Raw genomic sequence first — 27503 nt, 5'->3', positions numbered from 1 at the left:
CAAACCTGATTTTTTTCAGAGTAGTTTTGCTCTTAAATTTGAATGTAGCATTTACATGTACAAATTAAGAACCTAATTATAATATCCAATAATGTATTCTTACCACAAAGATTTTAAAAGTAGGCTATAAATGGACATAATTTTGAGACAATAAAATGTGTTATTTCCTCTTTAATGTGTTTGAAATGCGATAGTTGCTTATCTTTCTCCTGTAATTAGCTCCCAACTTTTATTTCATTACTTGCAAGATATTAGAAGAAAATATGAATAAAAGTATTTATATTATTTTTAGATATTGGATACTTTCCTTTTGACCCTTTTTACTTTTTTACCACCAATTGATAATCAAGTCTTTTTTTTTTTTTTTAACAGGATGGAAATATAGGAAGTATAGGAAGTATCATTCAGACATGTCTAGGGAACGAAGGTCTGTGTTCACAAAGCCTATGACACACGAAGTAGCAGTGCAGACTTCCCTGTATCACTATGTCAGTATGTCAACAGTTTTGACCTGGAAAATTCCTTTCATTTCAAAGTGTGATCTTCTGGTGTCACTTCTGCTTGGTTCTGCCTAGTTCTTTCTCTTTACAGCCACTTTGCTATCTGCAGCTTTTTAGTCTTTCTTCTGCTTTACAGTTCTTTGTTTGAGATATAAATTTTGCTGGTGACATCACTGCAATAAACACTAGGATCACTCTAAACATTTCCCAGCAGAGGACTTTCTGTTTTATAACTTCTGACTCATATTAAACTATTCTACCTCCGTTACTTTATCATGCTGCTCTTAGAGCACCAAGTGCCAGACAGTGATTGGGCTCAGCATAGTAGCAAGATATGAAAATATCTCTTATTTCTTTGCTCTTGGATGCAATACAGTTGTTTATTCTGCATTTGGAAAACTTGGGTCTTTTACATGTCCCTGACAACAGCTATCACTCAAAAGGTTGTGGGAGTCCAAATATTCTTAAATTTACGGGGGAGGATTACTTTCATCTCCATTTGGCAATGTAGATGCTAGGCCAAGTAGTGGGTCTCCCTCTGCTAGCACTTAAAGTAGATGAAAGGAATTTCATCTGAAGGTGATTAACTCTCTCTCAGTTATAGAGGGAGTTTACACTAGATGTCCTAACTTTTGTATGGCTAAAATTAGGAGAGAAGAATCCCACCTGCATGTCTACCTATGTGGTGAGCAGTTAGGTGGGTCTAGGGCAGAGTGAGGAAGAAATAGATTCACTGTAATCCCTTATGTCATAACATTAGCACCACTACAGCATCTTTGAAGTGGCTTCCTGAAGCAACCACAATATTCTGATGTCCTGTCGGTGATCAGAGGGAACTGTTATGGGCTCAGGATATTTAGTTATATGAAAGCATAGCCACTGGACAATTATTTCAGGTCACTGAGCTCATTCTCTGCAATTTCTAGCTGGGTTATATATATCTCATGATCGTGGACATTTTTATTACTAAACTCAATAACTTCTTCAGGAAACTTTAGAGCTTCTTCAGAGCAATATTAACAGTAGATATTTATTATGTAAAGAGAATAAAAGCTTTCCGGCAAAACATTTAAAAATGCAGCTTTCTTTGTGTGGAAAATATGGCTGAATAGCTTAAAAATCAATGATTGCTCATGGGACCTAATTGAAAACAGTACAAGAAATTATTAGTGAGCTCATTAAAGACAACATGTGGCTTCAAAGAAGCATAAAGTACCTGGGAACAAAATGATCTGCAGGTAGAAATGTGTCTGACTCTTGCAGAATACCATTTGGCAGCTCAAGGCTACTCAAACTACCATCTTACCTGTCAGCTACTGAAGGAAGAAGACAGAAAGAGTTTGGAGACCACGAGATCCTACCTCTACATCTCAGGACAGGTAAGAAAGAACTCAGTGAGGTTCCATCCTGGGCAAGAGAATCAGGAACCTACTTCTGATTGAAAGGTTCATACAAACAATTCTCTGCCCTTTTAGTTACACGAGCCTTTCAATTTTGCAAGATACTCAGTTGTGATAGAGGATGCAAGCAAGGTGTCAAATAAGCTTTATTACTAGCTAAGAGTTTTTCTTGACCAGTACAATGCAAGGTTTTATCTCTGACAACCACCTAGGCCCACATCAGGCTCTTTATTCACATTTTGCTATTAATCTCCCTATGATTGATAATCATCCCACTAGTGCTACTTTGCTGCCTTTCTTGGACTGTCCATTTTTGGGGGTGTTTTGCTTTCTGTCATTTTGCGTATCTCAGTCTTGATTTGTCACATTTGTGTTATTCATCTGCTCAGCAGCTAAGCCCATGGAAGACCTCAAGTATGATACCAACGTACACGTAGCAATAGAATTATCTGACAAGGGAACTAAAATATATTTTAAAAGGAGGAGGGAAAAGGTAGGGTTAGTATCCAATGGAAATTCCTAAATTAAGGCCACTTGCTCGATATTTCCAGATGCAGCCTCTCGGGTTTTGATTTTCTTCTTGACGGCCTACCTTAACACGAACTACAGTTTCCTGCTTACGAAAAGTTGCTCTTTTCCTTCAGTTAATGCTGATTGTGCTTCCTTGTAGCAGGAATGAAAGAGTCCTCAGAGCAAACTGGTGACAAAACAGCTAATTATCTTTCTAGGCCATATATACATACAATTATACAGACAGACATGCAGACATATATATAAATATATACATATATATATAAAGGAGAGTTAAAAATCACATAAATGACCCTTAGGCAAAAAAAAAGCTCCTGAGTTCAGAACTGCTATCCTTGAAACTCCCAACCATTTGATGCCTAATCTTAGGAAAAGGGAGCATTGACTTTTCTTTTATACAGCATAGTAGCATATACAGCTGTTGTATGCAAAATATTTTAGCAATTCTTGAAACAAGGACTGGAACCTCCATGTTCCAAGGTCATGTAAGTGCCTCAGCTACAGAATTATGCCTGCATTCTCTTTTCCTTTCACTGAAGGAAAGGATGGAGTATGTACCCAGTTTGATGTGAAGGTCAGTGTTTAAGAATGGGTGTTTGGCTTCACCCAGGATGCAGACAGAGTTGAATCCAGGTCTTAGACTTCCAAGTCCACAATAAGTGGTCCAATAAGAAAGCATTGCAACTATATAAAAATAGAGGTATCTCTGCCCCCACCCACTATGTGTCCAACCTCCTGCCCTAATAAAATCAACAAAAAAGCATGATCCTTGATTATTTTGTCATAGGGAAAAAAAAAAGTTATCATCATCTTCACAAGAGGCTTTAGGGCTACATACCCGGAGTAAAATATTCTAGTCAGAGAAGAGACCACTATTTAAGCCCCCCACTTATCCCAAATTTTTCCTATAGATGACACATCCATATAGCATGAGGGTTGTTTTTTATGTACTTACAAGCTATATAGGAACTAAGTCTCACACAATGTTCTGGATGCCACACTAGAGGTCAGGCAATTAAAAAATATTTTTAGTCTCTTTGAATGTTAAAAGATGCTCGTGGGGAAAAAAGCCCTCAAGCCTAGCCTCGAATTTAAAATAACGGGCTCTGAGCTGACTACTACCACTCAGGAGTAAGACCTTTGAATTATGGCAGATAATTCCATGACAACACCAGCTCAACACTCAATTGCAGTCACAAAAGCAGATCTTATGTTAGGGATTATTAGGAAAGGATCAGAGAGCAAAACAGAGAAAATCATTATATCACTGAGTAAATGCAAGGCTCATCTAAACTGTGAATACTATATGTAGATCTGGTTCCCTCATCTCAGAAAGGATACAGCAGAACTGGAAGAGTAAAGAAGAGCAAAAAGAATGATTAAAAATATGGAACAGTTTCTGTGCAAAGATCAACTGAAGATCACTCTTCAGTCTGGAAGGGAGGTAATGCAGGGGGCACATGATGCCCCCTGCAAAACCATGAGTGGCACCAACAGGATGAGCAAGGGTTGATTGATCTCTGTCTCTCCCAGTACAAGGGTACTGAGGTAATAAATGAAGCTGATAGGAAGCAGGTTCAAAACAAACAGAAGGGGGCTGTAGTTCTTCACACAGCAGGAAATAAATCTGTGGAACTCTGCCCAAGGGTATTGTACCTTTAAGGACCTGGCATGGATTTAAGGGGAGACCTGATAAAGTACTTGACAAAGAGGTAAGTTGGAGGTTACTATATTAACAAACTACAACATGCTCAGGCTTGAGATGAAAATAGCTGCAGTCTGAGGCAGCAGTGGGAGGAATATTGTACACGCTTATCCTGTTCTTACTTTTCCCTAGACATCTACTTGGGGGCGGTATGAGAAATAAGATTCTGTGTTGAACGGATGCCTCGTCTGAATCACTATAGTCATTTTTATTTTCTTATATTCTCTCTATCTTGTGTCAGATGGAAAAACAGTCTATGTCAATCCAAAGCAAGAGAAACTGTAAATATTCAATCTTCCTATCAAGTATGACTCAGTCAGTGCTCATGAATGACTGACAGGTGACAGGAGAAATTTCTCCTAGTACAGTCCTGCCTGCTTTTTACCACTTGGTAATTAATTCCTTAGAGAAAATATTAATGGAAAGAAAATATCTTTCTTATTCCGAGGGAGGACTGGAGAGAGGAGTATCAAATGCAGTAAAAAAAAAAAATTAGAAAGCATACCCAACCTCCAAAACGCAATCTCCATGCGGAGAAGGGGCATTGTCCTCTGAAGGTATCTGAGGAGAAGGAACTCAGATTCAGCTACTGTAGCACTTCCTTGAGTGTTAATTAACTTTAAAAATGGAGAGAGGGGGAGGGAGAAGAGGTGAAAGGAGGCAATAAGAAACTTTTTTCTGTCCCACAGAGTCACCTAAACTAAACAGAAATGGATTCTTAAAACTACCCTAATCAATTTGAGTGACATAAAAAATTCTCTTAAAAGCTCTGAAAAAACAATGTCTACTCATCAGACTACTAAGAAATTGCTGAAGGTGGCTGCTGAAATCCTTATATGTATCCTTTGTCTTGCCCAAAGACAAATAGGAAAGTGCAAAGATTTTTTCTAAAATTTTCTAAAATAGCCAGAGATGATTCAAGATATATTAAGAATTAAAATGGAACTAATCCTGCAAGCTTTTACTACCTTGCTCAGAAATAGGTTTTCTTCACCTCTACAGTGAGGTCGCTGGCTGTCAGTCTTCTCTGGAGAAATATTTAATGACTTCATGCTCTTTAGATTCATCAGCTCCTCAAGGCTGAGACTATAGCTTTCATTCATCTGAAAAACACAATGCACACCTGCAGTATTACAGTATTTTCCAGTTAACAAAAGCTATTATTTAGCAGATAGTAAAATAAAACATCTTTCCTCTTATGCAGCTCTTAAATATTTTAACATAGGTGTCTATTTGCCTGATGCATCATTAACACGTTCTCTGAAGTCCTTCCTCCCCAAAAAATATAATACCTTGTTACTGTTGTTTTTATATTCAGATAGACCTTTTAAAATGTTGCTAACAAGTGTGTAGAATATATTGGGCAAGAGAAAATTATTTTGTGTTTTGAGAGAAAATAAGCCCTTCCCTTATACTTCTTATGCTCACTGTTGACATTAAACCTCCAAAAAAAGATCAAAATAGTTATGACTTCAGGAGCTACATCAAAACCTGGGGGACGATCCAGGAGCATTTCTGAGATCCATCTCAGGAAAAGATCAAGCATGTGTTGGCTCCCACCTGACCCAGAGAAAGCTTTGGACACATGGGCTGGACAACAGCCATCATTTGCTCTGATCAGGCTCGTGATCCCAGGGCTATAAGGACGGGAAGGGAAATAGGTCCCCAGAGGAGGTTGCATGTCAATGGGCACCCAGCAAATGCCCAGTTGATACCTGGGCAGAAGCAACTACCGTTGGATGCAGGATGAATGCTGAGGAGGAAAATAGGAACAGGAAGAATAAAAAAAGACCTCTTGGGAGTGCTGTAACACTCAAAGAGTCTTGAACAGAGAAAAGTTAGCAGACACAGTGTAATTTCTTCTTACTATTTCTGTGAGGTACCATAGTAAGTAATATTTCAGATAATATCGTCTAGGCGCAGTGTATAAAGAACTATAAACATCTTTCCTTTAGTTTCCCTGGTCTTGCAGTAAATAGACTTTATCTGTGAAAAATAAAAGAAAATATACTTTGGGCTTGGTCATTAAGCTAAAAAAAAACTATACAAAAATCAGAGTGTTTAGGCTATACATATCTCAAGTTCTTTCATGATTTTTACTCAGTCTTCACAAAAGTGAATTTTACTTGCTATCAGTTTACTAATACCAGCAGCACTTAGCTGTTAAATAGTGTGTTTTATCAGCAGATCTCATTATTTCTTACAGGAAGGCACAAAAAGACAAAAATAGAACATCCTACCTGAGGGAAGGTAAACTTAAACTTGAATCTGGGTTTCCTGAGTCTATCGCACCTTCCTGAGTTTTTTATCGCACTGCTTCCCACATAACCAATTGAGCGTAACCAAGCAGAATGCGCTGGCTTGTTTTATATTCAGCATAGTGACTGTTGATAAGTGACTGTTATAGCCAAAATTTCTGCTACCGTCACTTCCCATTTGCAGGGTTTGCTGTCTCGCAGTGCCTGCGGCCCTGTGCATGCTATCTTCTCCACGAAATGCTGACAGAGATAGCTGAGGTTCCCCTAACCCAGGCAACACAGATGGCAGCAGGTTAAAAAGGCAAACGGTACAAGGTTTGCACAGAAGTTTTCTGCTGATTCTATTGCAAGAGGACACAGGTGGCTCTGTCATTTATTGCCCCATGCTTTGGGCCCAGTCACTTGATTTCCACCGCAGATTCTCCATTCGAAAACCAGGAATAACTGCACTCGCCCCCTGCTACACATGGGAACTCACTGGATGTTGGGCGGCGATACAGTGGTATGCACGAATGAGCGGCTGCTGCTAGCGGTGTCGTGCCATCCTGGCTCCCATCAGGTGACACTTTTAAGATGAGCCACACCCTTTATAATGAAACATCAATAAGTGTGTGATATAGAATATATATTATGTAATACATAATAATAATAATGTCATGTGTAATAACAGTATGTAACGTGTAATAGCATGGAATAACAATGATATGTAACGTATATTGAATGCAGTCTGCTAACAGCGAAGCACCAGCAGCTGACAGCCCTGAAGGCAGGAGCACGGCTCTGTGCTGGCGCGGGGGTGCTCTGTGCTCCGCAGCCGGGGTCTCGGCCGGCCCGGCCGGCAGCGCGCTGCGCCCGCGGGGGCTGCGCAGCCCGGCGCGCTGCGCTATCACCGCAGCGAGCAGCAGGCAAACGCGATCGCCGGCCGCCGCGCCGCCCTGGCAGCCAGCGGGGAGGCAGCATAGCGGGGCACGGCGGGCTGCCCCCGGCTCCGCGGCCGGGCCCGCAGGCGGCCCGGCAGCCCCGACGGGCGCCGCGCCCTCCCGCCCCCAGCGCCGGCGGCACGAGCGGCTGCGCGGAGCTTGCTGCAGCCGCGGGGGAGGCTGCGGCGCCGGCCCGCGCGTCCCCCGCGGTACACGGCACAGTACTGGCAGGACGAGTGTTTTGTGCGCTGTCCTGATTCCTGCCGGAGCTGGGCTTTGGGGGCTATTTTGAGACGGGTTTTAGAAGGTAGCAGAAAAACACAGGAGCCCTTTCCACCTTCTTTAGGTGAGAGAAAAAAGCAGTGCATCCATTTTAACTAGTCAGTTAAACTGGATGAACAAATAGCTACGTTGTGCTAGTGCATCAGGCAAACTCATATCCTGCTTATTCTCTGCTACAAGTTGGGTGAATTTGCATATGAGGTGATGTGCAGAGGTTCTCTCACCACTGGTAAGCAACTCAGCCAGGCAAAATCCATGAAGAGAGAAGGTTTGTAAGCCCATACACCTTCAGTCTCCTGGTGGTTAGTGCAGCTGCAGTGCAGGTGTATACACACAAGCGCTCACAAAATGTTTTCCCTTTACTGCCTATTCAGTTCTGTATCACAAAATGCACTTGCAGCCAGGTGGCAATGAAACAGTAGTTTTTCTTCTGCTTTTTCCTGCTGTTGCTCACATAAACGAATATGTCATTTCCGTTTACAGGCCATATTGGACTCTCAGGACAGAAACTACTACATGCTTCCAGAAGATGGCAGGTAAGAACCAAATAGTAATAAAAATGCTTTTGACTTAGGTTCTAGGCATGCTGATACCTGGCATACCCTTTGTTTAGATGGGATATTAAGGTGCTATTTTTTTAAAGCATTGGAATTATTTAAGGGACTAATGCTTTTGAAAACTCTAGTATCTCCAAATACAGTATCTGAGTGCCCGCAACTCTACTTCAATTAAAGCAAACTAGCACCTTGCAGAATTAATCTTTTCACTTCTTTGAGGTGGTTCCATCTCCAACCACAGAACTACTTATTTAACTGAGAGCTGGCAGGAACTGCGAAGAGGGCAGAGTTTTTGATATTCCAGAAAAAAAATTTTGAGCAAGAGAGCAGTAGTTTCTTTAAACTTGTTGCTTAAATACTTTAAATAAACTGTCATGGCATGCGACTGTCACTTGTTAAATTTATGATGGCATCTGACTACAAATTGTAACGGTCTTTTGGCGAAGCTATTGTTTCATGTGCATTCACTCAATGGACACCGTAGAAATAACCGCCTCTTTTAATGCATGTATAAAAATGAGGTATTGTTTTTTTCAAGCTCTCAGCTCAGATTCTGTTAACTACCTCTGATACCTCAAATGTAACTGTCACCCCAATGGTGGTCTGGGGCAGGTAGCTGCTGTGTCTACTGGAGAAACTGAATTCAGGAGAGTTTTTGTGTCGGCTATTAGGAACCACGGTTTACAGATCCCAGTTATTTTAAATAGTTTCTAGAAATTTCCTTGTCTGCAGTGTTTATGTATAAACTACTGTAACCCCTAAAAGTATTTCACTTTCCCTTTTGTTCAGCAAAGAATAATTTTTTTTAGAGAGTTACTGAAATTGAATGGCGATTCCATTGTTTTAAGTGCTCTAGCTCTGTTCAATAAGATTATGAATAAGTAAGCTCTGATACACCTTGTTGTGTTAGTTTAAGAAGCTGCATCCCTGCTTATCCCTCTGGTCACTCATTTTAGTTTAAATCCATTTTTGTCAGCAGTTTAAGATATACCAGACAGCTCACCGACAAAACCAAGGACAAGTCACGTTGCTTTCTATTGAAGCCGCTGTGAGGATGGTAAAGTGGGAGAGTAGCATCTTAAATTTTACCCTGATGTTATCATTTCCCCAGCACTTAAATGGAAGATGTAGGGAACCTATAGTACAGTTGGGGGATTCTCTGGGCTCTCAGAAGTTGATTCCACAGTGGTCTGAGGAATCCAGATTGGCACTATTTTGACCGCATCCCATCCCTCACACTAGCACCGCAACTTGTCTAACCTGGCAGAGAGCTGGGTTAGGGAGCTAAGCCAGCAGCAAGTTTTAATTCTGTTGGTGGGTGGGGTTTTTGGAGGCAGGGGGTAGAATCAGATGAGCACAAATGCTGACTGAAAAAGAGGGACTGTGTCAGAGGAGGAGCAGGGCATGGCTTGGGCTGTGCATCACGATGTAGTGCAATGCGACCTGCTATGGAAACACAGCTACAGTCCACCAAGTTCCACCTAGAAAGCCCTGGGTAGCACAATGTTTCTGTGGGTGTGGCACTTACGGATGAGTTCTTCATGAGTCACTTCCTCTGCCAAGCAGGAGTCAAATGCTGGCTCTGTCGTTTGTTTTCACTAGTTGGGTGCCACATGGAAAACACAACACAAAAACATGAAGAACCAGGCCATCACTCCACAAACTGTTTCACATTGGCCTGCCTCTAAGGTATCTTCTGCTTTTCTTTCTGCCTCCAGGGAGAAAAGTCCTAATAGTCTATGCACATCAAGAGCCCAAGTCTTTGAATGGATCTTTGAAGAGTGTTGCAGTGGAAGAATTGGGCAAACAAGGCTGCAGTGTCACAGTGTCTGATTTATATGCAATGCAGTTTGAGCCAAGAGCAACAAGAAATGACATTGTTGGTGAGACTAGCCAAAATACATTTTTTTCAACAGTGATGATGAGACAAACAGTCTTCTTGTCTGTCCTGCTACACTAATAATCTAGAACCATACTGTTAGGTACACTCTGAAAAAATAGTTGCCATTGCTTTATGCCTTCCTTAACAAACAAGACCCAGGTTTTTATTTTCTGTAAGCATTGACTAAGCAATGTCAATATAGGAACCCAACATACATCATTCTTATTTAAATAAATCCAACTCGTAGAAATGGTTCCTTAATGAAAAAAATGAAATATCTATATTATGCAGATTTGTAAAACACCATTTTGCCTTTAGACCAAAGTGAATGAAGTATAACATTCTTCTTCTAATATTTGCAATCAAATGAAGCAGCATTCTAAAAACCATCTTCTCTTAATGGTAAGTATTACAAATGCATTCTGCAAATTGGCACCAGGCATTTAAGTGTTTGGCCTTTGGAGTTGTTTTGGCACCTCCCAATTGTCTTGGTAGTATGTGATTGCTAAAAATGACTAGATGGTGCAGGTAAGCTTGAGACAAATAGTGATGCTGTTATTAAGCTTACATGATATTTTCATGATTAAGAAGGTCTGCTGTGCTCTTAATAGCATTTATGTCCAATATTTTTCCAGTTCAGGGAACACAAAGCTATAACATAATCTGATACAGCTGGCCCTATCTCTTTAAAATAAGAATCAGAAAGAAATAGCACACATCTGGTACCTGCACCGGCCAAAAAAAAGAAGAACCTTACTAATGACCAGACTTTAGCATTTCTATAAGTCTACCCCTGAAAATGACCCTTACCTCACAGTGACACTTCTGGGAGGGAAGAATGCATTTGCTTACACATGTTCAGAACCAGTTTCTGAAGTCCATTACCTCACAGTGACACTTCTGGGAGGGAAGAATGCATTTGCTTACACATGTTCAGAACCAGTTTCTGAAGTCCATTTCTCTTGGGTGCTTGCCATGCCTTCAGGTACCCTAATTCATGAGGTTACTACTTCCACCTGTCTTCCTTGTCCTTCTGCTGGAGATGGATGACCTTCTAGTGGAATCAGCAGGAAAGAATGCATACGTATGATTCAGACATGCAGGAATCAGCTTATCCAACTGTGGTGGAATCAGACGAACCAGGCAATACTTCCCTACCTCCTGCAGAGTTTCCCAGTTACAGAAGAACAGCTGAAGAACTGCTACAGAATCCTTGTGACTCTGCAGTGGTTTCAGTAATCCCAACTGCAGAGGCAGAGCAATTACCAAGAGGTGGTGACATCTTAAATCACCCATTTGCATCACCAGAGTGTAAAGCCAAGCTTAGGTCCTCTTATTGCACTCATATGTTGCTACAGAAAGGTAAAAGTTGTAGTACCCTTAGATACCACATTCCTCTCCAGTTAAAATCAAATCACAGTCTATCACTCAGCTGTAATGATATTGAATATTCATGAAAAGAAAAGGAAAGTAGGAAAAAATGGAAAGCAGTAACTCAATTTAGACGTGTAGATTGCAGTCTGTATTTAATTTCTATTTGGCTACATCACTAGAAACAGGGTTAGCAATAACCATTCACTTCTACCCACAGGTTGCTTACTCAACTCGGAACAGTTCAATTACGGAGTTGAGGCACGGGAAGCTTATAAGAGAGGAAATTTATCTGACGATCTGATTGAAGAGCAAAAGAAGGTGCAGGAAGCAGACTTACTGATTTTTCAGGTCAGTATTTTAAATTGTATTAAAATACTGTAGTTGTAAGGTACAGGGTTAAGCAAAAGAGAAACAGTAATAAGTGAGAAGATTATAGATTTCAATAGGAACATTGAAACTAGCCAGACTTAAAATATGGTAGCTCTGCCATCAACACAAAATAGTTTGCACACAGCATAGCAATTTCTAGAGGTCAGGATTTTCTGATATGATGTTTATTTTAAAATATCAAAAATACTAAATCATTTGTGAGCATTATTCATGCTAGCATATTATGATCTTTTCACACAAATAATGGCTCCACCGTAGCAGTTTTGGGACTAGGAAGGCATCCAAAATTAGATCTCTAAAATACCTGCTTAAAATTCACACCCGCACTTCACTTAAAACTTAACATTCAAAAGTAATCTAATTGTATGGTTATTGTGAGGACTGGTCCTTATGATACCTGCACTCTGACATAATTGGATTGAGCAGCCCAGAGTGCAAAATGAGACTATAATTCTCACTAAGAGAACAGCGCTGTATTATCAGGCAGCCTGATCCTATCCCTTTGTCTTGGAGCACAAGCAACAAGATCTACAGTAGAACTGTGGAAGCCATCTTTTTTGCATTATGAGACAGATACTTGGGAATAGAGTATTTCCCAAATGGAACTGTGGGATCAGCAGTGTTGGGGATTAATCATATCCCATACTTGCACAAGTGCAGTCAACAGCAAGGCTAAAGGACACAGGATAATAGCCTCCAGAGTGTTGACATCCAGGAGGTCATGTGCAATACAAATGAAAATATTCCATCCAAATTCACATTCTGACCATTGGCCTTATGCATAGCCTATATTCCAGTGTCCCATTCTAGATGCAATTTATGATGTAACCGTATTCAGAATAAGTATTTCACTGTAAATCTTCGTCATTTTTGCAATAGTCTTCCGAGCTTCAGATAAGTAAAATATAGTAAAATGTCCTCTAAAGGAAGTAGTTGCTTCCTACTTTCTATCTGTAAAATGGTATGAGGAGTTAAGTGTGTCTTGGCACAGAAAACAAACACACAAACAAAAACGCTCAAAGACACTGTGAAGTAATTTAAAATCAACTATAAGCTGACCACTTCTACGGATAACCATGGTTGCCCAGTTTCCATTTTGAATTAAGTCACATGCACCTTAAGCTCTTATAGAATGTCTTCTCTTAGACTGTGTGATGTGTACAAAAGTTTAGGAATAGCAGCCTTGAATAGGAGTCCACAGAGTGTTCATGAGAGCGCAAATAATTTTAGGCTGTGGTCCCATGGGCTAAATGGAGGCTTTAGGAATAGAGAGGCCTACCGTTAGAGGGAAAGTTTTCCTCTCAGTAAAGCAATAGTGAAACAGAATCATCCTGTCCATAGGGTATAAGAGAATCTCTTTCTTAAGATCCCATGGCATTTTTTGGAAGACTGTCCAATCAGAACTGATCACCAGATGTCAGTCCTGGTAATAAGGCTGTCTATGTGCATTCCGCTACATTTTCCATTAAGTAATATGTTCTTTTTGCATTTCAGCAATAGGTGACACTATTCTGTACAGTCTTAAGTTTGAATTAAATGGCACCTTCCTGCTTCATCATATCCCAGCTTTAATTTGTGTAGAAGCTCTCACAATCACCATGGTGTTAAAACAGTACAGATGCACAGGTTAAGTACCTGAAACTACAACATACAAAAATCACTTGAATTAATTTTGCTAAACATAGTTACTGCCTTGCCAGAGAGAGGGTTGCAAGAAAACATGCACAAGATCTGAACAGATAAAGAGAATAGGATGTTGCCTGTAGACCAGGCTGAAGGATGTCTCAGACTCTCTGTATTAACAAGGTAATTTATTTTTTGCCTAGTTTCCCTTGTATTGGTTCAGTATGCCAGCAATCATGAAGGGCTGGATGGACAGAGTCTTGGTCGAAGGATTTGCTCACAAATTTCCAGATTGTTATGATTCCGGTTTGCTCAAGGTATGTTTTTGGGATCGTTTTACTAAAATTAAGATTTGTGCAGTGCTCTTTAGGTAATGATCTCTCTCTTCCACTGTATATAAAGCTCTCCCTTTAGGCTGTCCTGAAAATAAATCACAGCTTTTTCTGTGGAGGAATGACTTGTTTTCTGAAGTTTCTGGGTTATTCAGGTGTTCTTAGTATTTAGACTTACATTAACTAAAGTCTTTGAAGTTGGACTACTTAGCAATCCAAATGTAACTCGGCTCTCAGCAGCTTTCAACAATTGCTTTAGCAGTAGCACAGGCAGATACAGAAACTCTTTTCTAGTCCATCAGTAGACCACATTCCCTTAGCTTTCTCCAGAATACTTTCCAAACATCAATCTTCTGCAATATGTTCCAAAAGCTAAAAATAATAAAATGAGTCATTGGAGACTAGAGGGAGAAGGAGGCAATAGCCAAGTACAAGATCGAGATTGTGGCTGAAGCAGCTGTGGTGGATTGCCTATGGCCAAACACACCAGTACAGAATAGTGGGGCTGTAGGAGGTCAACATCTTTAACTCCATTCTTACAAACAAGCAGATAGTGCACAGCCTTCCATTCACTAAGGTATTCCAGAGTAGTGGAAGATTAAGCTGAGCATCTACAGAAGCTTCAGCTTTAAAATAAGCATATTTCAGGAAAGTATGGGGGAAAAGTTTGACCTACGTATTGATGACATACTTTTCTTTTTGCTTATTCTAAAAAAATTAAGGAATGCCATGGGCTTAGGTCAACCTTAGCATTTCCTGTTCTCTACCAATACTTCAGTAGACAAAATATTCTGACATACATAAACAGCAGGACACAGTAATTGAATGTGAGGTAGAAACTTTGTGCCCACTGAAAGTCTAGGAAAAAGAAAAGCACTTTTTAAAACACAAAATCTTGTATGTCAATCTTTGAGGTAAATGTTTAAGCTGTTGTATTTATGGTTAGGGTTGGACAGGAGCATGCATGCAGAGATAAATAGGGTGACTCAGCTGTCTGTAACTGGAAAACCAACCTAGTTTGATCATGTGATCATTTCCGCAGCTGTCAATAATAATGCTTTGGTAACATGTTAAGTAACCTTCTGGACTGTTAAAACTGTCTGAAAGGTAGTAAGTACCGTGAGGAGAATGCAGTGGTTCCTAAAGATTTCAACATTTTCCTGAAGATTTTTATCTGGCCTGCAGAATGGGCTTTATAATTTGGTAGGTGTATCACAGTGCACTGGGATGCCATACAATCTGATTGATTCATATCTTAAAACTTCTCAGTCGCTCATTCTTCCTGCTATAGTAGGACTGCATGAGTTTGTCATGGGTGGCATACTAGAACAGATGACAAAGATTCCTGTTGTGGGGTTGAATGCCAAAGGGTGGAGTTAAATTATAAAAGTTAAGTAAAAACCTGAAATGCTCAGTGCATGTGGTTCTTGGACTGTGGTCCAGCCTTCTCCTTTGACCTTTTTCTTCTCTGTAGCCTCTAAATTGGGCAAGACCAGTATCTCTAGATGCCAATTCATAATTTCTTAATTCTCCATGGCATTGGGCATAACCACATTAGTCAATAAACTGAGAATTTGGGCTCACTGCCTGATGGATCTTACTTGGTAACAACTACTGCATCCAGAAATAACCAATATTAACTGCACATTTGTGTTAGCTGCATATTAATCTATTTAATTTATGATCTTTGTAACAATTCCAAACATTTCAGTTTGTTTAAATTTCAAATATGGCTGCCTCACTGAGATGAATAGGAGTAATCCCCAACCCTTATAGCTGCACGCTGATTGCAGACTCAAGGCAATTAAGATAATGCAATGAGTCATATGAGGAAAAATCTGTGATTTTAATTGTAGAAGCTAAAACTGAGAGGATAGATGCTGAGCACAAGCCTATGGGAAATCCAGTTATTTACAGAATCAGAAGAAACATGGGGCTTTTAGAACACCTGATGAAAAAAGTCTAAAGAATACAAACTGTACTCAAATTATTCCGTGACAAGTTAACTAGCAAGCCTAAGTTTGAAAGGGGATTACTGTAGCATTTTCAGTTTCTCTGTTCAAGAGAGAGAGGAATACAAATATTCTAAGTAATGCAGTGCTTTCCAGCCAAACATTTCGTAGGTGAAAGCAAGGATCAGCCCTGCTACATACTTTCGTAACAGTATATGCAATTTCTTTTCTTTTTACTCTGTCTCTATCTAAAGCCCTGACACACAGTTCATTGTCTAGTTGCATGTCTTACAGCTTTGTCTCACAGCTGCCGCTACATGTAAGGTCAGAGAACGAGGACGAAACATCTCCTCTAGAGATTCATGCTATCCATGTTCCCCTGAGTATCTCTTGAACTATTCAGTCATTCTTCTTTAGACATGCCTATCTTAAGCACAGTGTCCTTAATTCTAGGATAAATTAGCCCTGTTTTCTTTCACCACCGGAGGAAGCAGAGAGATGTATGCACAAGGAGGTATCAGTGGTGATATTCGCTATCTCCTGTGGCCCATGCAGGTATAACATATGAATATTTGCTTGATATTTGTTTGCCTTAATTTTTACTATTCAAGTTATTTTTAACAATTTTATTGTTATATATTTTATATAAAGTATATAGAAATAATTCAGTTGTCAGTTCCAAGCATCTGCAGATTATAAGTTGGGCCCTAACATCCTGAGACAACTATAAAAGTCAACAGAGTTTTAAAGCCACTTAGTGCCTCTTCTCAAGACTGGAAGCTGGAGAAAGCTTATATTGTCTGCTTTTGAGTTTCTCTGGTGTCATAGGGTTTCCCTTAACTCTAGCATGAAAGATTTGTTTTCCCTACAACTGTCTGACTCATGTAGGAATTTGGGGGGCCTTTGGTATGCTGGTGTGAAGGATCAGCACACAAGAGTTAGCATGTCTTTTCTTTTGTCAGAGGTAGCAAACATGTTTTGAGAAACTTTAGATGGTAAGGCAAACTGTGCTAGCTTCTTGATAAAATCTAATGCTCTCAGTGCCCTAATGAGCACTGAGGCTATCGAGCTGCGTAACTTGCAAGTCGACATAAAGAAGAGCATTACAAGTTCAGCTACAAACACAGCTACCATTTCAGAAATACACAGAGGGAAGATAGTGAGTTGAGGTGATTTGAAAGGCACTAATGCTCATTCAGAACTGTGTGGCTAACTGAAAGCAAAAGGTTAAACATTTTTAGAAGTAGATGAGAAATATACTGGAGCTCTGGAACAATCCATGGAGATTCAAACAGCACAGTGAGCATTAGGGTGTCTCTGATCCATGCAAATTTAATAGCACATGGCAGCTGAAGAGGACAATTCTGTGGGCACTTAGAAATAAATTCTATAGAGCAGAATAAATGAAATTAGCCTCACTTTTCAGTGTATTGTATGTCATTCTGCATAATGTCTAGCCTTCAGTACTAACTCCCAAGATAGGCAGGGAACTCTTCCAGTTCATTTCCCTTTTTCTGACAAATGTACGGTTTAGGAAGTATGCCTTATATTGGGTATCAGATCTGAATCTTCTACATTTTTGAACTGAATCTGAAAAGCTACCTATGTCCTGAGGCATCTCTTTCTTTCCTTTGAGTCTAGCACGGCATCATGCACTACTGTGGTGTCAAAGTCCTTGCTCCTCACATCTGCTTTGCTCCGGAATATGTCTCCGAGGAGAAAAGGAAGGAGATGCTGCTTGCTTGGGCCCAGCGTCTGAAGACTCTTTGGAAGGAGGAACCTGTTAACTGCTCTCCTGAATGGTATTTCAAGTAATATTCAGGCACAATACTATGAAATTAGTTTTTTTTCCGTTCTTTTTGGTGCTTTATCTCAATATCTGAATAAATAACTAATCTCATAACTTGAATGTATTACAGATATCTTTCTTGAGTATATAGGTAGCAGCTTAGCTGACAATATACCTCCTGTCTTCAGTGCTGGATGCTAACTCTTTGTGACAAATTATCCTAGAACATATATACAGTGACATCCTGTCTACTAGTGGCTGGTAATACAAGCAGTATTTACTTGCAGATCATATTGTTGTTGATTATGAAACAGTAAAGTGCATTGCCAAGCTTATTTTAACACTTTTTGCACCAGCTGCGCTTTTTTCATTGGCCCGGAAATATGCTGCCCAGACTCAACATAGTTGCAGTGCAGCCTGCTCTTTTAAATGAGATCTACATTTGTGTCTTTGAGTTATGAAGCCATGCACAGGTTATGAAGCTGGATGTACAGCTGCATAGTGACTTAGACAGCTGGAAACTTATGGACAAGCCTTAGGCATTTCCACATATCTACAAAAATATTAAAGCAATATTAAAGCTATGACAGATACTAGGGAAAGGAGGGAACAAATAAAAACATCCCATAGCAGTATGTGCATGCATTACCTTTCCTTATAGAATGTACATCTTTGTAAATCATTTGTAAAGGACGTAGCTTTCTAAAATCAAGGAGAATTCCCTATTTTTGTTACTTTGAGTAGAGATAGAAAGGAATTAAATCTACTCCCTATCCCTTTACACCAGTCAGTATTGCTATTCAGGCTTGGAGGGCCTAGTACATACTCTACTTCCTTAGTGTAGAGGAGTGCACCTCCTCACAGGTGTCCAGCACTGCCTTCCCAAAAAACTGCAGGAGCACTGTCTGCCTACAGGCCGGTTATCTAGTGGAACACAGTGGCTATCTGGCTCTTAATATCTAGGAATTTTAGCTTGCACTTCGGTGGAATAATTTGGATGCTTGAGAACAGTTAATGCTTTTTGTGCATATAGCAAAGGGTAGATTTCTTGCTTAGCTTCACAATTTATTACCTTGATCAAATTATGTCACAGCTGGCTTTGCACGTTGATATTAAAAGAATGTAGCCTGATTAAGAAACACCAGTCTTCTGAGTCACTGTCAAATGACATTTAGGCCTCTGCATACAGAGCATGCACTTGCCATGCTTTCTTTGTAGCATCCTTGTTATGTCCCCACCCTTATGTTTATATAGGGGCTGTTTGGATAATAAACTTGCTGAGCCCTGATTCTGGAGGGGCAGTATAAACTAACATGTCAGACCGGGAACTGCAACAGCAGAGAAAGATGCACATAGTCCTGTCTGTCACTGTACTAGGTGAATGGCTACCTCTAGCAGAGACAACAGAGAACCCTGCAAGCACTGCTGTATATCCTGAACTGTTGCTGCTTTCTGTTTCAGTGTATATGACTCAGAGTCCTTAGATTACGCAAGCAAGCAAGCAATTGGCCTTGGTTCAATAGCTCTTAAGGACAGGAATCATCCTTACGTTCACTGTGTTCAGTTAACCTGCCCATTTAAGAAAGAAGGAAATGGATATGAAAGCAGAAGTTGCAATTGTCAAACAAAATGTTACTATATTAGATCAATTGCAGTGCTTAGTGGGTTTAGCTGTTAGGTGAACAATTCCCAAATCGACATACATGGTGAAAATATACTTCTCTATACTACTTAGCATATGTGTAGCAGCTCTCCCCCCCCCACACACACTGTAGTATTAAGTACTGGTATTAGACTGGTTACTTGTAAGTATACAAGAATGGCTGTGCTAGGTTAGAACAAGGATCCTCCAACCCCAAGTTCTGTTTCCCACAGTGGTTGTAAGCTGATGCCAGGAAAGAGGAAGAATAGGGCAAGCACTTCCACTGAATACCCTCCCAGCCTCCAACTGTAGTTAGCTTGGGAGATGTCATGAGCTATATATTTTTAATTTCTATTTAATTTCTATTAAAAATAGATTTCTGACAGATTTCTCTCTGTATTTTGTTCAGTTTCCTCTTGAATTCATGCTAACTTTAATCATTCAACTTTCTTTGGCAAACTTCTGCAGGTTTATTTCCATTGCATGAAGCATTGCAGGGTTGGGGGAATGGACCTGGTTCCTACTAGTTTCATTTGATATCTCCTAGTCAGCAGTGAATAATCAATCCCATCCATCCTTCTTCATGGTACTTAGAGTTTTCTAGACATGCATCACTTCCCCCTGCTAAGTAGTCTCTTTTCCAGGCTGTAGAGTCCTGTCTCAGCTCAGAGGCCATATTTTTATACATGAATTCAGAATAATTTTTCCCTCGTGCACACCCCTTTACATACCTTGAATTTCACCTGGCCAGTCACTCAAGCATTTTCCCACTGTGCCTTCCTTGCTGCCACTCATCTCAGTAATCTCTATCATCAGCAAACTTTCTCAACCTCACTGCTTATCTCCTTTTCCAGAGCAGCACTGACCCCTGCAGAACTCCACTTGTAACCGCTGTCTGTTCTGAGAATCAATCACTACTTGCCCTCTTTGTCCTATCTTAAACGTATGTCTGTGCCATGACCTTCGTTCTTATCCCTTGCCTCTTTAGGTTCCTTAAAAAAATTGAATATGAAACTTGGTCAAAAGTCGCTTGGAAATGCAAATAAGACTATATGAGTCAGATCACCATTCTCCACATGCCTTGACTACTCCAAAAATAAATTCTTCCAGAATATCATTCCAATTTGAAAGCCACTGTATGAGTGTGTACATCGAGGAGGAGATCAAGAACCAGTATTCAACCATAACCGTCCACAGTCATCTCAGTCCTTGTCTGTGTAGTCTCTCCTTATGCAGAAGCTGTTCCACATGCCACGTAATTCTTGTTACCCTGCTTTATTTCACGTCTACCTGTACTATATCCGTTCTGAGAAGGGCTAATCGGAACTGCATGCTGTATTCACGGTTGGGACACATACCAGATTAAACTGTACATGCTGAAGGGAGCTGTTGCAATGCTTTGGAAGCCAGTCAACTGTACAGCAATGAGGAGGGCTGAGCCAAAAGTTAATGTCCTTGTTCTTACATGCTTTCAATGCCTGCGACATGGCACACTGTGCAGTGGTACATGCACGTTCTTGCACATGCCTTTCAAAAACTCAAGGGAGAAGGCATATAAATAAATAATAGTGGACTGTGGTTAATAAGGAGAGAGGAAGGTAAGTGGCAGTAGTAGTGTCTTAGTAACATTGGAAATGTTACAGCCATTTTGACCTAAAGAATGATTGCTCTGCTAAATCACTTTATACTAAGAGCCAAATGCAGTCCTGCCAAGACAGAACTGATTGCAGCAGAATACAACTGGAATTTGGTAACTTGTAGCTATGTTTTAAGCTGGGGAGAAAGGTATAAGGCCAAGGCGCTTTCCTGTTCCCTTTAGTCTGGGTTTTGCTTTTTGTTGGTGCTGGTCCTCCTCTCCCACTTGCTTTCAGGCAGCACTCTGGTCTTTTTGTCCAAAGATTTGTTCCAAAAATTGTAACTGAGTTTCTTTTATTTGATGAAATATTCTAAATTGGCAGCTTAAATATGCTTGCAGCTTCAGAAAAATATCAGTAAACAAATAGAACCCCATCTGATCTATATTATCAAGAAGCCTTATAGCATAGAGAAACCAAGATGAATTTTTTGCCTTAAGGCTCTTTTAATTCAAGTTTCAAATACTAAACATTTAAAGCAGATGTAGATAGACCCTTCTCTGGTTTAACATTCATTAACATTTCAGCACAGCTAGGCACAAACAGTCAAAGAGGTTCCTGCAGAGCATTGGTGATAATTTCTTGACCCAGGTGGTGGAGACGCCAACGAGGAGAGGTGTGCTGCTAGACCTTGTACTAACGAACAAAGAAGGTCTAGTTGAAGATGTGAAGGTTGGGGGCAGCCTTGGCTGCAGTGACCATGAGATGGTGGAGTTCAGGATCCTACGAGGAGGGAGCAGGGCAATAAGTAGGATTTCAACCCTGGACTTCAGGAGAGCTAACTTTGGCCTCTTCAGGGACCTACTTAGGGGAACCTCATGGGACAGGGCCCTAGAAAGAAGAGGGGTCCAAGAAAGCTGGTTAATATTCAAGCATCACCTCCTCCAGGCTCAAGATCGGTGCATCCCTCTGAGTAAGAAATCCAGCAATGCAGGCAGGAGAGCTGCCTGGATGAGCAAGGAGCTCTTGGCAAAACTCCAACAGAAGAAGGAAGTCTACAGAAGGTGGCAAAGGGGACAGGCCACTTGGAAAGAATAGAGGGACGTTGTCAGAGTCTGCAGGGATGCGACAAGGAAGGCTAAGGCTCATTTGGAATTAAATCTGGCAAGGGATGTCAAGGACAACAAGAAGGGCTTCTTCAAATACATCAGTAGCAAAAGGAAGACTAGGGAAAATGTGGGCCCACTGCTGAATGGGGCGGGTGCCCTGGTAACAAAGGATACAGAGAAGGCAGAGTTATTGAATGCTGCCTTTGCTTCAGTCTTTACTGCTAAGGCCAGTCCTCAGGAATTCCAGACCCTGGGGACAAGAGAGGAAGGCTGGAGAAAGGAAGACTCTCCCTTGGTGGAGGAGGATCAGGTTAGAGATCTTTTGTCCAAACTTGACATCCATAAATCCATGGGCCCTGATGGGATGCATCCGCGAGTGCTGAGGGAGCTGGCGGATGTTATCGCTAGGCCACTCTCCATCATCTTGGAAAGGTCCTGGAGATCAGGAGAGGTGCCTGAGGACTGGAAGAAAGCCAATGTCACCCCAGTCTTCCAAAAGGGCAAGAAGGAGGAGCCAGGAAACTACAGGCCTGTCAGCCTCCCCTCCACCCCGGGAAAGGTGTTGGAACAGCTCATCCTGGAGGTCATCACTAAGCATCTGGAGGACAAGAAGGTGATCAGGAGTAGTCAGCATGGATTCACCAAAGGGAAATCACGCTTGACCAATCTGACAGCCTTCTCTGATGGAATGACTGGCTGGGTAGATGCAATTCTGAGAGAGCAGTGGATGTCGTCTCCCTGGACTTCAGCAAGCCTTTGGACACTGTCTCCCATCACATCCTCCTAGGGGAACTCAGGAAGTGTGGGTTGGATGAGAGGACGGTGAGGTGGATTGAGAACTGGCTGGAAGGCCGAGCTCAGAGGGTTGTGGTCAGTGGCATGGAGTCTAGTTGGAGGCCTGTAGTTAGTGGTGTCCCCCAGGGGTCAGTCCTGGGTCCAGTCTTGTCCAATGTATTCATCAGTGACCTGGAGGAAGGGACAGAGTGCATCCGCAGCAAGTGTGCTGATGAGACAAAACTGGGAGGAGTGGCTGACACACCAGAAGGCTGTACTGCCATTCAGAGGGACCTGGACAGGCTGGAGAGCTGGGTGGAGAGGAACCTCCTGAAGTTCAACAAAGGCAAGTGTAGGGTCCTGCCCCTGGGGAGGAAGAACCCCCTGCCCCAGGACAGGCTGGGGGTTGACCTGCTGGAAAGCAGCTCTGCCGAGAAGGACCTGGGAGTCCTGGTGGACAACAAGTTAAGCATGAGGCAGCAACGTGCCCTTGTGGCCAAGAAGGCCAATGGGATCCTGGGGTGCATGAGGCAGAGTGTTGCCAGCAGGTGGAGGGAGGTGATCCTGCCCCTCTCCTCAGCCCTGGGGAGGCCTCACCTGGAGTACTATGTCCACTTCTGGGCTCTCCAGTACAAGAGAGAGATGGCACTGCTGAAGAGAGTCCAGCGGAGGGCTACAAAGATGATTAGGGGACTGAAGCATCTCTCCTGTGAGGAAAGGCTGAGAGAGCTGGGCCTGTTCAGCGTGGAGAAGAGAAGACTGAGAGGCGATCTCATCAGTGTGTACAAGTATCTGAAGGGAGGGTGTCGAGAGGATGAGGCCAGTCTCTTCTCTGTGGTGCCCAGTGACAGGACAAGAGGCAACGGGCATAAACTGAAGCACAGGAAGTTCTATCTGAACCTGAGAAAAAACTTATTTCCTGTGAGGGTGACAGAGCATTGGAACAGGTTGCACAGAGAGGTTGTGGAGTCTCCTTCCCTGGAGATATTCAAAACCTGCCTGGATGCGATCCTGGAAAATATGCTCTAGAGGACCCTGCTTGAGTAGGGTGGGGAGGGGGGGGTTGGACTAGATGATCTCCAGAGGTCCCTTCCAACCTCAACCATTCTGTGATTCTGTGAACATTTGATTCCTGGAACAATCTCATTGAAGTTAGCCACCTGCTTGCAGACAAATATACTTTGCAACACGCAAATTATCAAAAGGTCATGCTGAAGAGAAGAACAGCCAGGGGATAAATATCATCCATAATTCATATATTATTTTTCAAAAAAGAAATCCTATTATGTTAATAGATATTTTAAAGCCAAAAAATAACTATAAAGTAACCACCACTGTGACAGCCACACCCCAATGTCAAGGCAAGACTTCAGAAGATCTTCTGAACTTAGCTACAATGAAAAATTGCATCTATCACAAGGGTGGTTCCCAAGTCCCTTTGCGCAGCTTGTCCCACACTCAGGTTCCCCAAGAGGATTCGGCACTTTTCCGCATGCTCCTGTGCAGCAGTGCTGGTTGCACACTGCTGCAGTTTCTTCCACTTCAGCCCTCTGTGGTTTCAGTGAAATGCAATAGAAGTTCTGTTGTACTGTTGGGCAAAACTAGCTAAAACCATGGCTTCTCCTTGCAAAATCATCTGTACAGCTGTCAGACAGTAGTGGGATCAAGCAGACCAGCTAGTGCTTTAGCTTCAGGTTAATACATAGATTACGGAAAGATTATGAACAAATATCCGCTTAGGGTTTTCCCAGTGATCCTCTACTTCTACAGTGCTCTGGGTAGGATGCTGAGCCCAGAATTAACGTTTCAGCATTGACTCATCTCTGGAACTGGAAACTTCCTGTGTGAGGACACACTCATCTCTTGAGGTCTCAGCTGTGTCTTTAGCTGTGGACAAACACAGTGCCATCACGCTCATTCCCACCACAGTGTAGGTCCGCACAGAGCTTGCAGTTCATGGGAAACAGGGAGGTGGCAAAACTGTAAACAAAACATAAACAAAAATCAGACTTTTTAACATTTAAAAATGTGAACAAAAATCTAGCAATTAACTGGAGTGGGACTTTATGGGTGGAAGGAAAGGAGTGGAGAACTTAAAAGCTCTGTAGCAAAACTGTGATGCAGTCTTCAAACACCAGGAAAATATCTCCGTATTAAGTCACTTTCCCATTAGGGCATAAGCTTTTTGTGATTTTATTGGTTACGATAAATAAAACAGGTAAGTTTTCCAGGTAGCCTTCGTCTAGTGCTGCGGAGTTTCAATACTGTTTGATTTAGGAACACCTACATCACCTTCTGGTGATGCAACAGAATCTGAAAATTTCACAAATGCAGTTGGCAACAGCAGTTTTTATCCAACTGACAATAAAAACAGCTACATGCAAACAAAGTGCAATTGGAATTCTACGTGCTTATATTTTTTCTATTTTGATAAGATGGTTGAGACTTTTGGTACAAAGTAAATGAGAGTTTGGTCAAAATTAGTGAAAGTATCAGTTAAAGGGAAAAAAAAGAAGTAATGGGGTTATTTTATCTTAGTTGATACTAAAATTGAAAACTGCTCACAGAAATGCATTATTGTGAAAAGCATTAGAACTGTAATGAATGACCTTATCTCCAGTTCAGGATATTCTTCCGTTCTTCTTTATCAGAATTAAAGAGATTTCTCTGTGACTTCAGATTGCATTTTTGGACCAATTTATTTTCCTTATTCATTTCAAGAAGGAATGTCATAACTGGCAACACTGACCTCTGACCACGAACAAACAAATGTTTGTCTTTTTTCCTAGTACTTGTTGGTAAATCACTGAATGACTGAGATGTTTTTAACCACACAATTCTGTGTAAATGTGGCCATCTTACTTTCTCTCTTCAGCCACATACCTAATGCAAAGCCCAGAGAAGAGAAGCAAAAGAGCATTAAAAGGTTTCTGTAATGTTCGGGATGGCAACAGAAGAAAAAAACTGCACGACCTACCCATAGTTATGAGAGATGCCACATTTGCTTTCCTCAGTTGCCTTGGGACAATTAGAGTTCACGAACGTCCCAGTTTCTATGGACGATAGGCTTAGTAACACTTTCCTTAAGATATCTTGCAGCATGGATGGCCATGAAATGTGTGTTCAAACTACCTTGTCTGTCAGTTCAGCATAGCTGTCTTGAGCCTTTTAATTACAGTAAGCCTCATGAGGCCTTGCCTTGAATGCTATCAGAGCATTGGCCAGCTGGTCTGACTCTACACCGGTTGATCCAGAATCCGTTGAAAACAAAGGCATGCCCTAGACACATGCCAATTCCACTGCCGTAGGTTTTTTTAGAGTGGAAATGACTGCACTCAGCATTATGTGCAGTGGAAACAAGCCATTTGTTTGGTTTGTACTGCAAGGTGTAGAAAACCGCCTTGAGACTCAGGGAGGAAACTGCTTATGTTATCTCCAAGGCTGTTCTGCCTCTCCAAAACTGTATCGCCCGGCCCGTGCCAAGTGTTTCCCATTTATCTTTCAAAAGAGATGCCTTTCAGAAAATTGAAAGTTACATGTCACCTGCCCCTTCCAGATAAATGTGCTGGCTAGCAGAAGGCATAAATCAGACTATGCCTTCGTTTAAAAAAGGCAAGTATATGGATAAATGGGTTGTCTGGGAATTCCAGTAATGCATTGATGACTGACACGGGGAAACAAAGGACTAGTTCTACATTTGGAAAAGGCCAGAGCTCCAGAATATGCCAGCATTACATACCAGTGCACGTTGCGAACCTAAAAGGCTTCATAAGTACTAAATGGAGTATGGTTCTTTTTTGTTAATGTTTTGTTGGCTTTAAGTGGTGGTACAAACAGCCTTGAATGCCCTCCATGGTTGAGGAACCCTATCCATGAAATCCACTGTGGGGCCTCGCATGAAATTAAAACTCTCCATCACCACTGCGCTTCTTCCAGATCTACAAGAATCTAGGGCCTCAATTTCCATCAGGAAACTGAAACAGATTTCTAGACTGTCTTCTCTCATCACTCTCCTTTGAAAGTCAAGGGCCTGAGCAAGCTTGCCATTCAGCTTTAGAAAGGCTTCTTTCTTTATGTGCAAATTGTGGGCTGCTCTCGCCGGCCCACATGAATCTGCTGCTGCTTCAGTGGTATCTGGTGGCACTGATCTGTGAACACCACAGCATCTACAGGGCTTTGTGAAGAGCATAGCAGTTCCCCAGAATGGAAAAGGTCATTACAAAGCAGATAGTCATTCATCATTTCCAATTGTTTCACTGGAGAAACAGTTAAGAATGACTTTTATGTAAAGAAGCTGTAACGAGCCATTGTTTTTATATTAGAACACTTTTCCTAATGAAAGTAATGGAACAGGTCGGAAGTTATGGAATCTCTTTTACCGGTAGAATTACGACAAACTACATGAAATTTGTCAAAGATGGTCTAGACACCTCTGCAGAGCAAGAGGATGGACTAGATGGTTTACAGAGGTCCTTTTAGGTTACACCTTTCCTCCACCTGCTTCCGCAGGACTGTTACCTACTATGAGTACTCTCTTAGCGAGCAGAAGCTCCTGCCTCCATCTTCCTGAACAAGAAACTGCCTCGTAGGCCCTAAAACCACACCAAAGAGCTGCAGTCCCGCCATGCACCAACTGCAGGCCCTCCCGCAACGGCTGTCAGCCGCGGTAACTCCGACAGGTTATCTGGTAGCCGTGTGCCCAGACGCGGGCAGTACAGTACTTCGGGTCCGTGCTTCTCCCCGGGGCGCCGGCTGCGCGGCGAGGGCGGAGCGGGGCGCGGGTGGCACACGCGCTTTCCCAGCCCGGGCGGGCTCATTCCGCACGCTCCCGGGCCAGCGGGCGCGCGGCGGCTTCGCGGGCGGCGGCGGCGGCGGCCCGGCGGGCGGCGCGCCCTCCGCTTCCGAGCAG

At 41.8% G+C, this 27503-nt stretch overlaps 1 protein-coding gene across 8 annotated transcripts; it reads left to right on the top strand.

The window, feature by feature from the left end:
• The first annotated feature begins 3964 nt into the window (after positions 1–3964).
• NQO2 (N-ribosyldihydronicotinamide:quinone dehydrogenase 2) lies at positions 3965–21926 on the top strand. 8 transcript variants are annotated; one of them, XM_068931980.1, is made up of 8 exons: positions 6659–6953; positions 8080–8132; positions 9872–10036; positions 11627–11757; positions 13626–13739; positions 16160–16261; positions 17348–17508; positions 20126–21144. In XM_068931980.1, exons 2-8 carry the CDS (start codon positions 8126–8128, stop codon positions 20181–20183), a joined length of 738 nt encoding a protein of 245 aa, XP_068788081.1. In that variant the 5' UTR covers positions 6659–6953; positions 8080–8125; the 3' UTR covers positions 20184–21144. The 8 variants fall into 8 exon arrangements, with proteins under 8 accessions (XP_068788082.1, XP_068788079.1, XP_068788081.1 ...); XM_068931979.1 differs by lacking the exon at positions 6659–6953 and adding an exon at positions 7442–7660 and having other exon boundaries at positions 20126–21926; XM_068931981.1 differs by lacking the exons at positions 6659–6953; positions 20126–21144 and adding an exon at positions 3965–4143 and having other exon boundaries at positions 17343–19429.
• Positions 21927–27503: the final 5577 nt, after the last annotated feature.

This window comes from Struthio camelus, chromosome 2 (genome assembly GCF_040807025.1).
Source record: "Struthio camelus isolate bStrCam1 chromosome 2, bStrCam1.hap1, whole genome shotgun sequence".
Lineage (NCBI taxonomy): Eukaryota > Metazoa > Chordata > Aves > Struthioniformes > Struthionidae > Struthio > Struthio camelus.
This window is presented reverse-complemented; position numbering and strand designations above follow the sequence as displayed.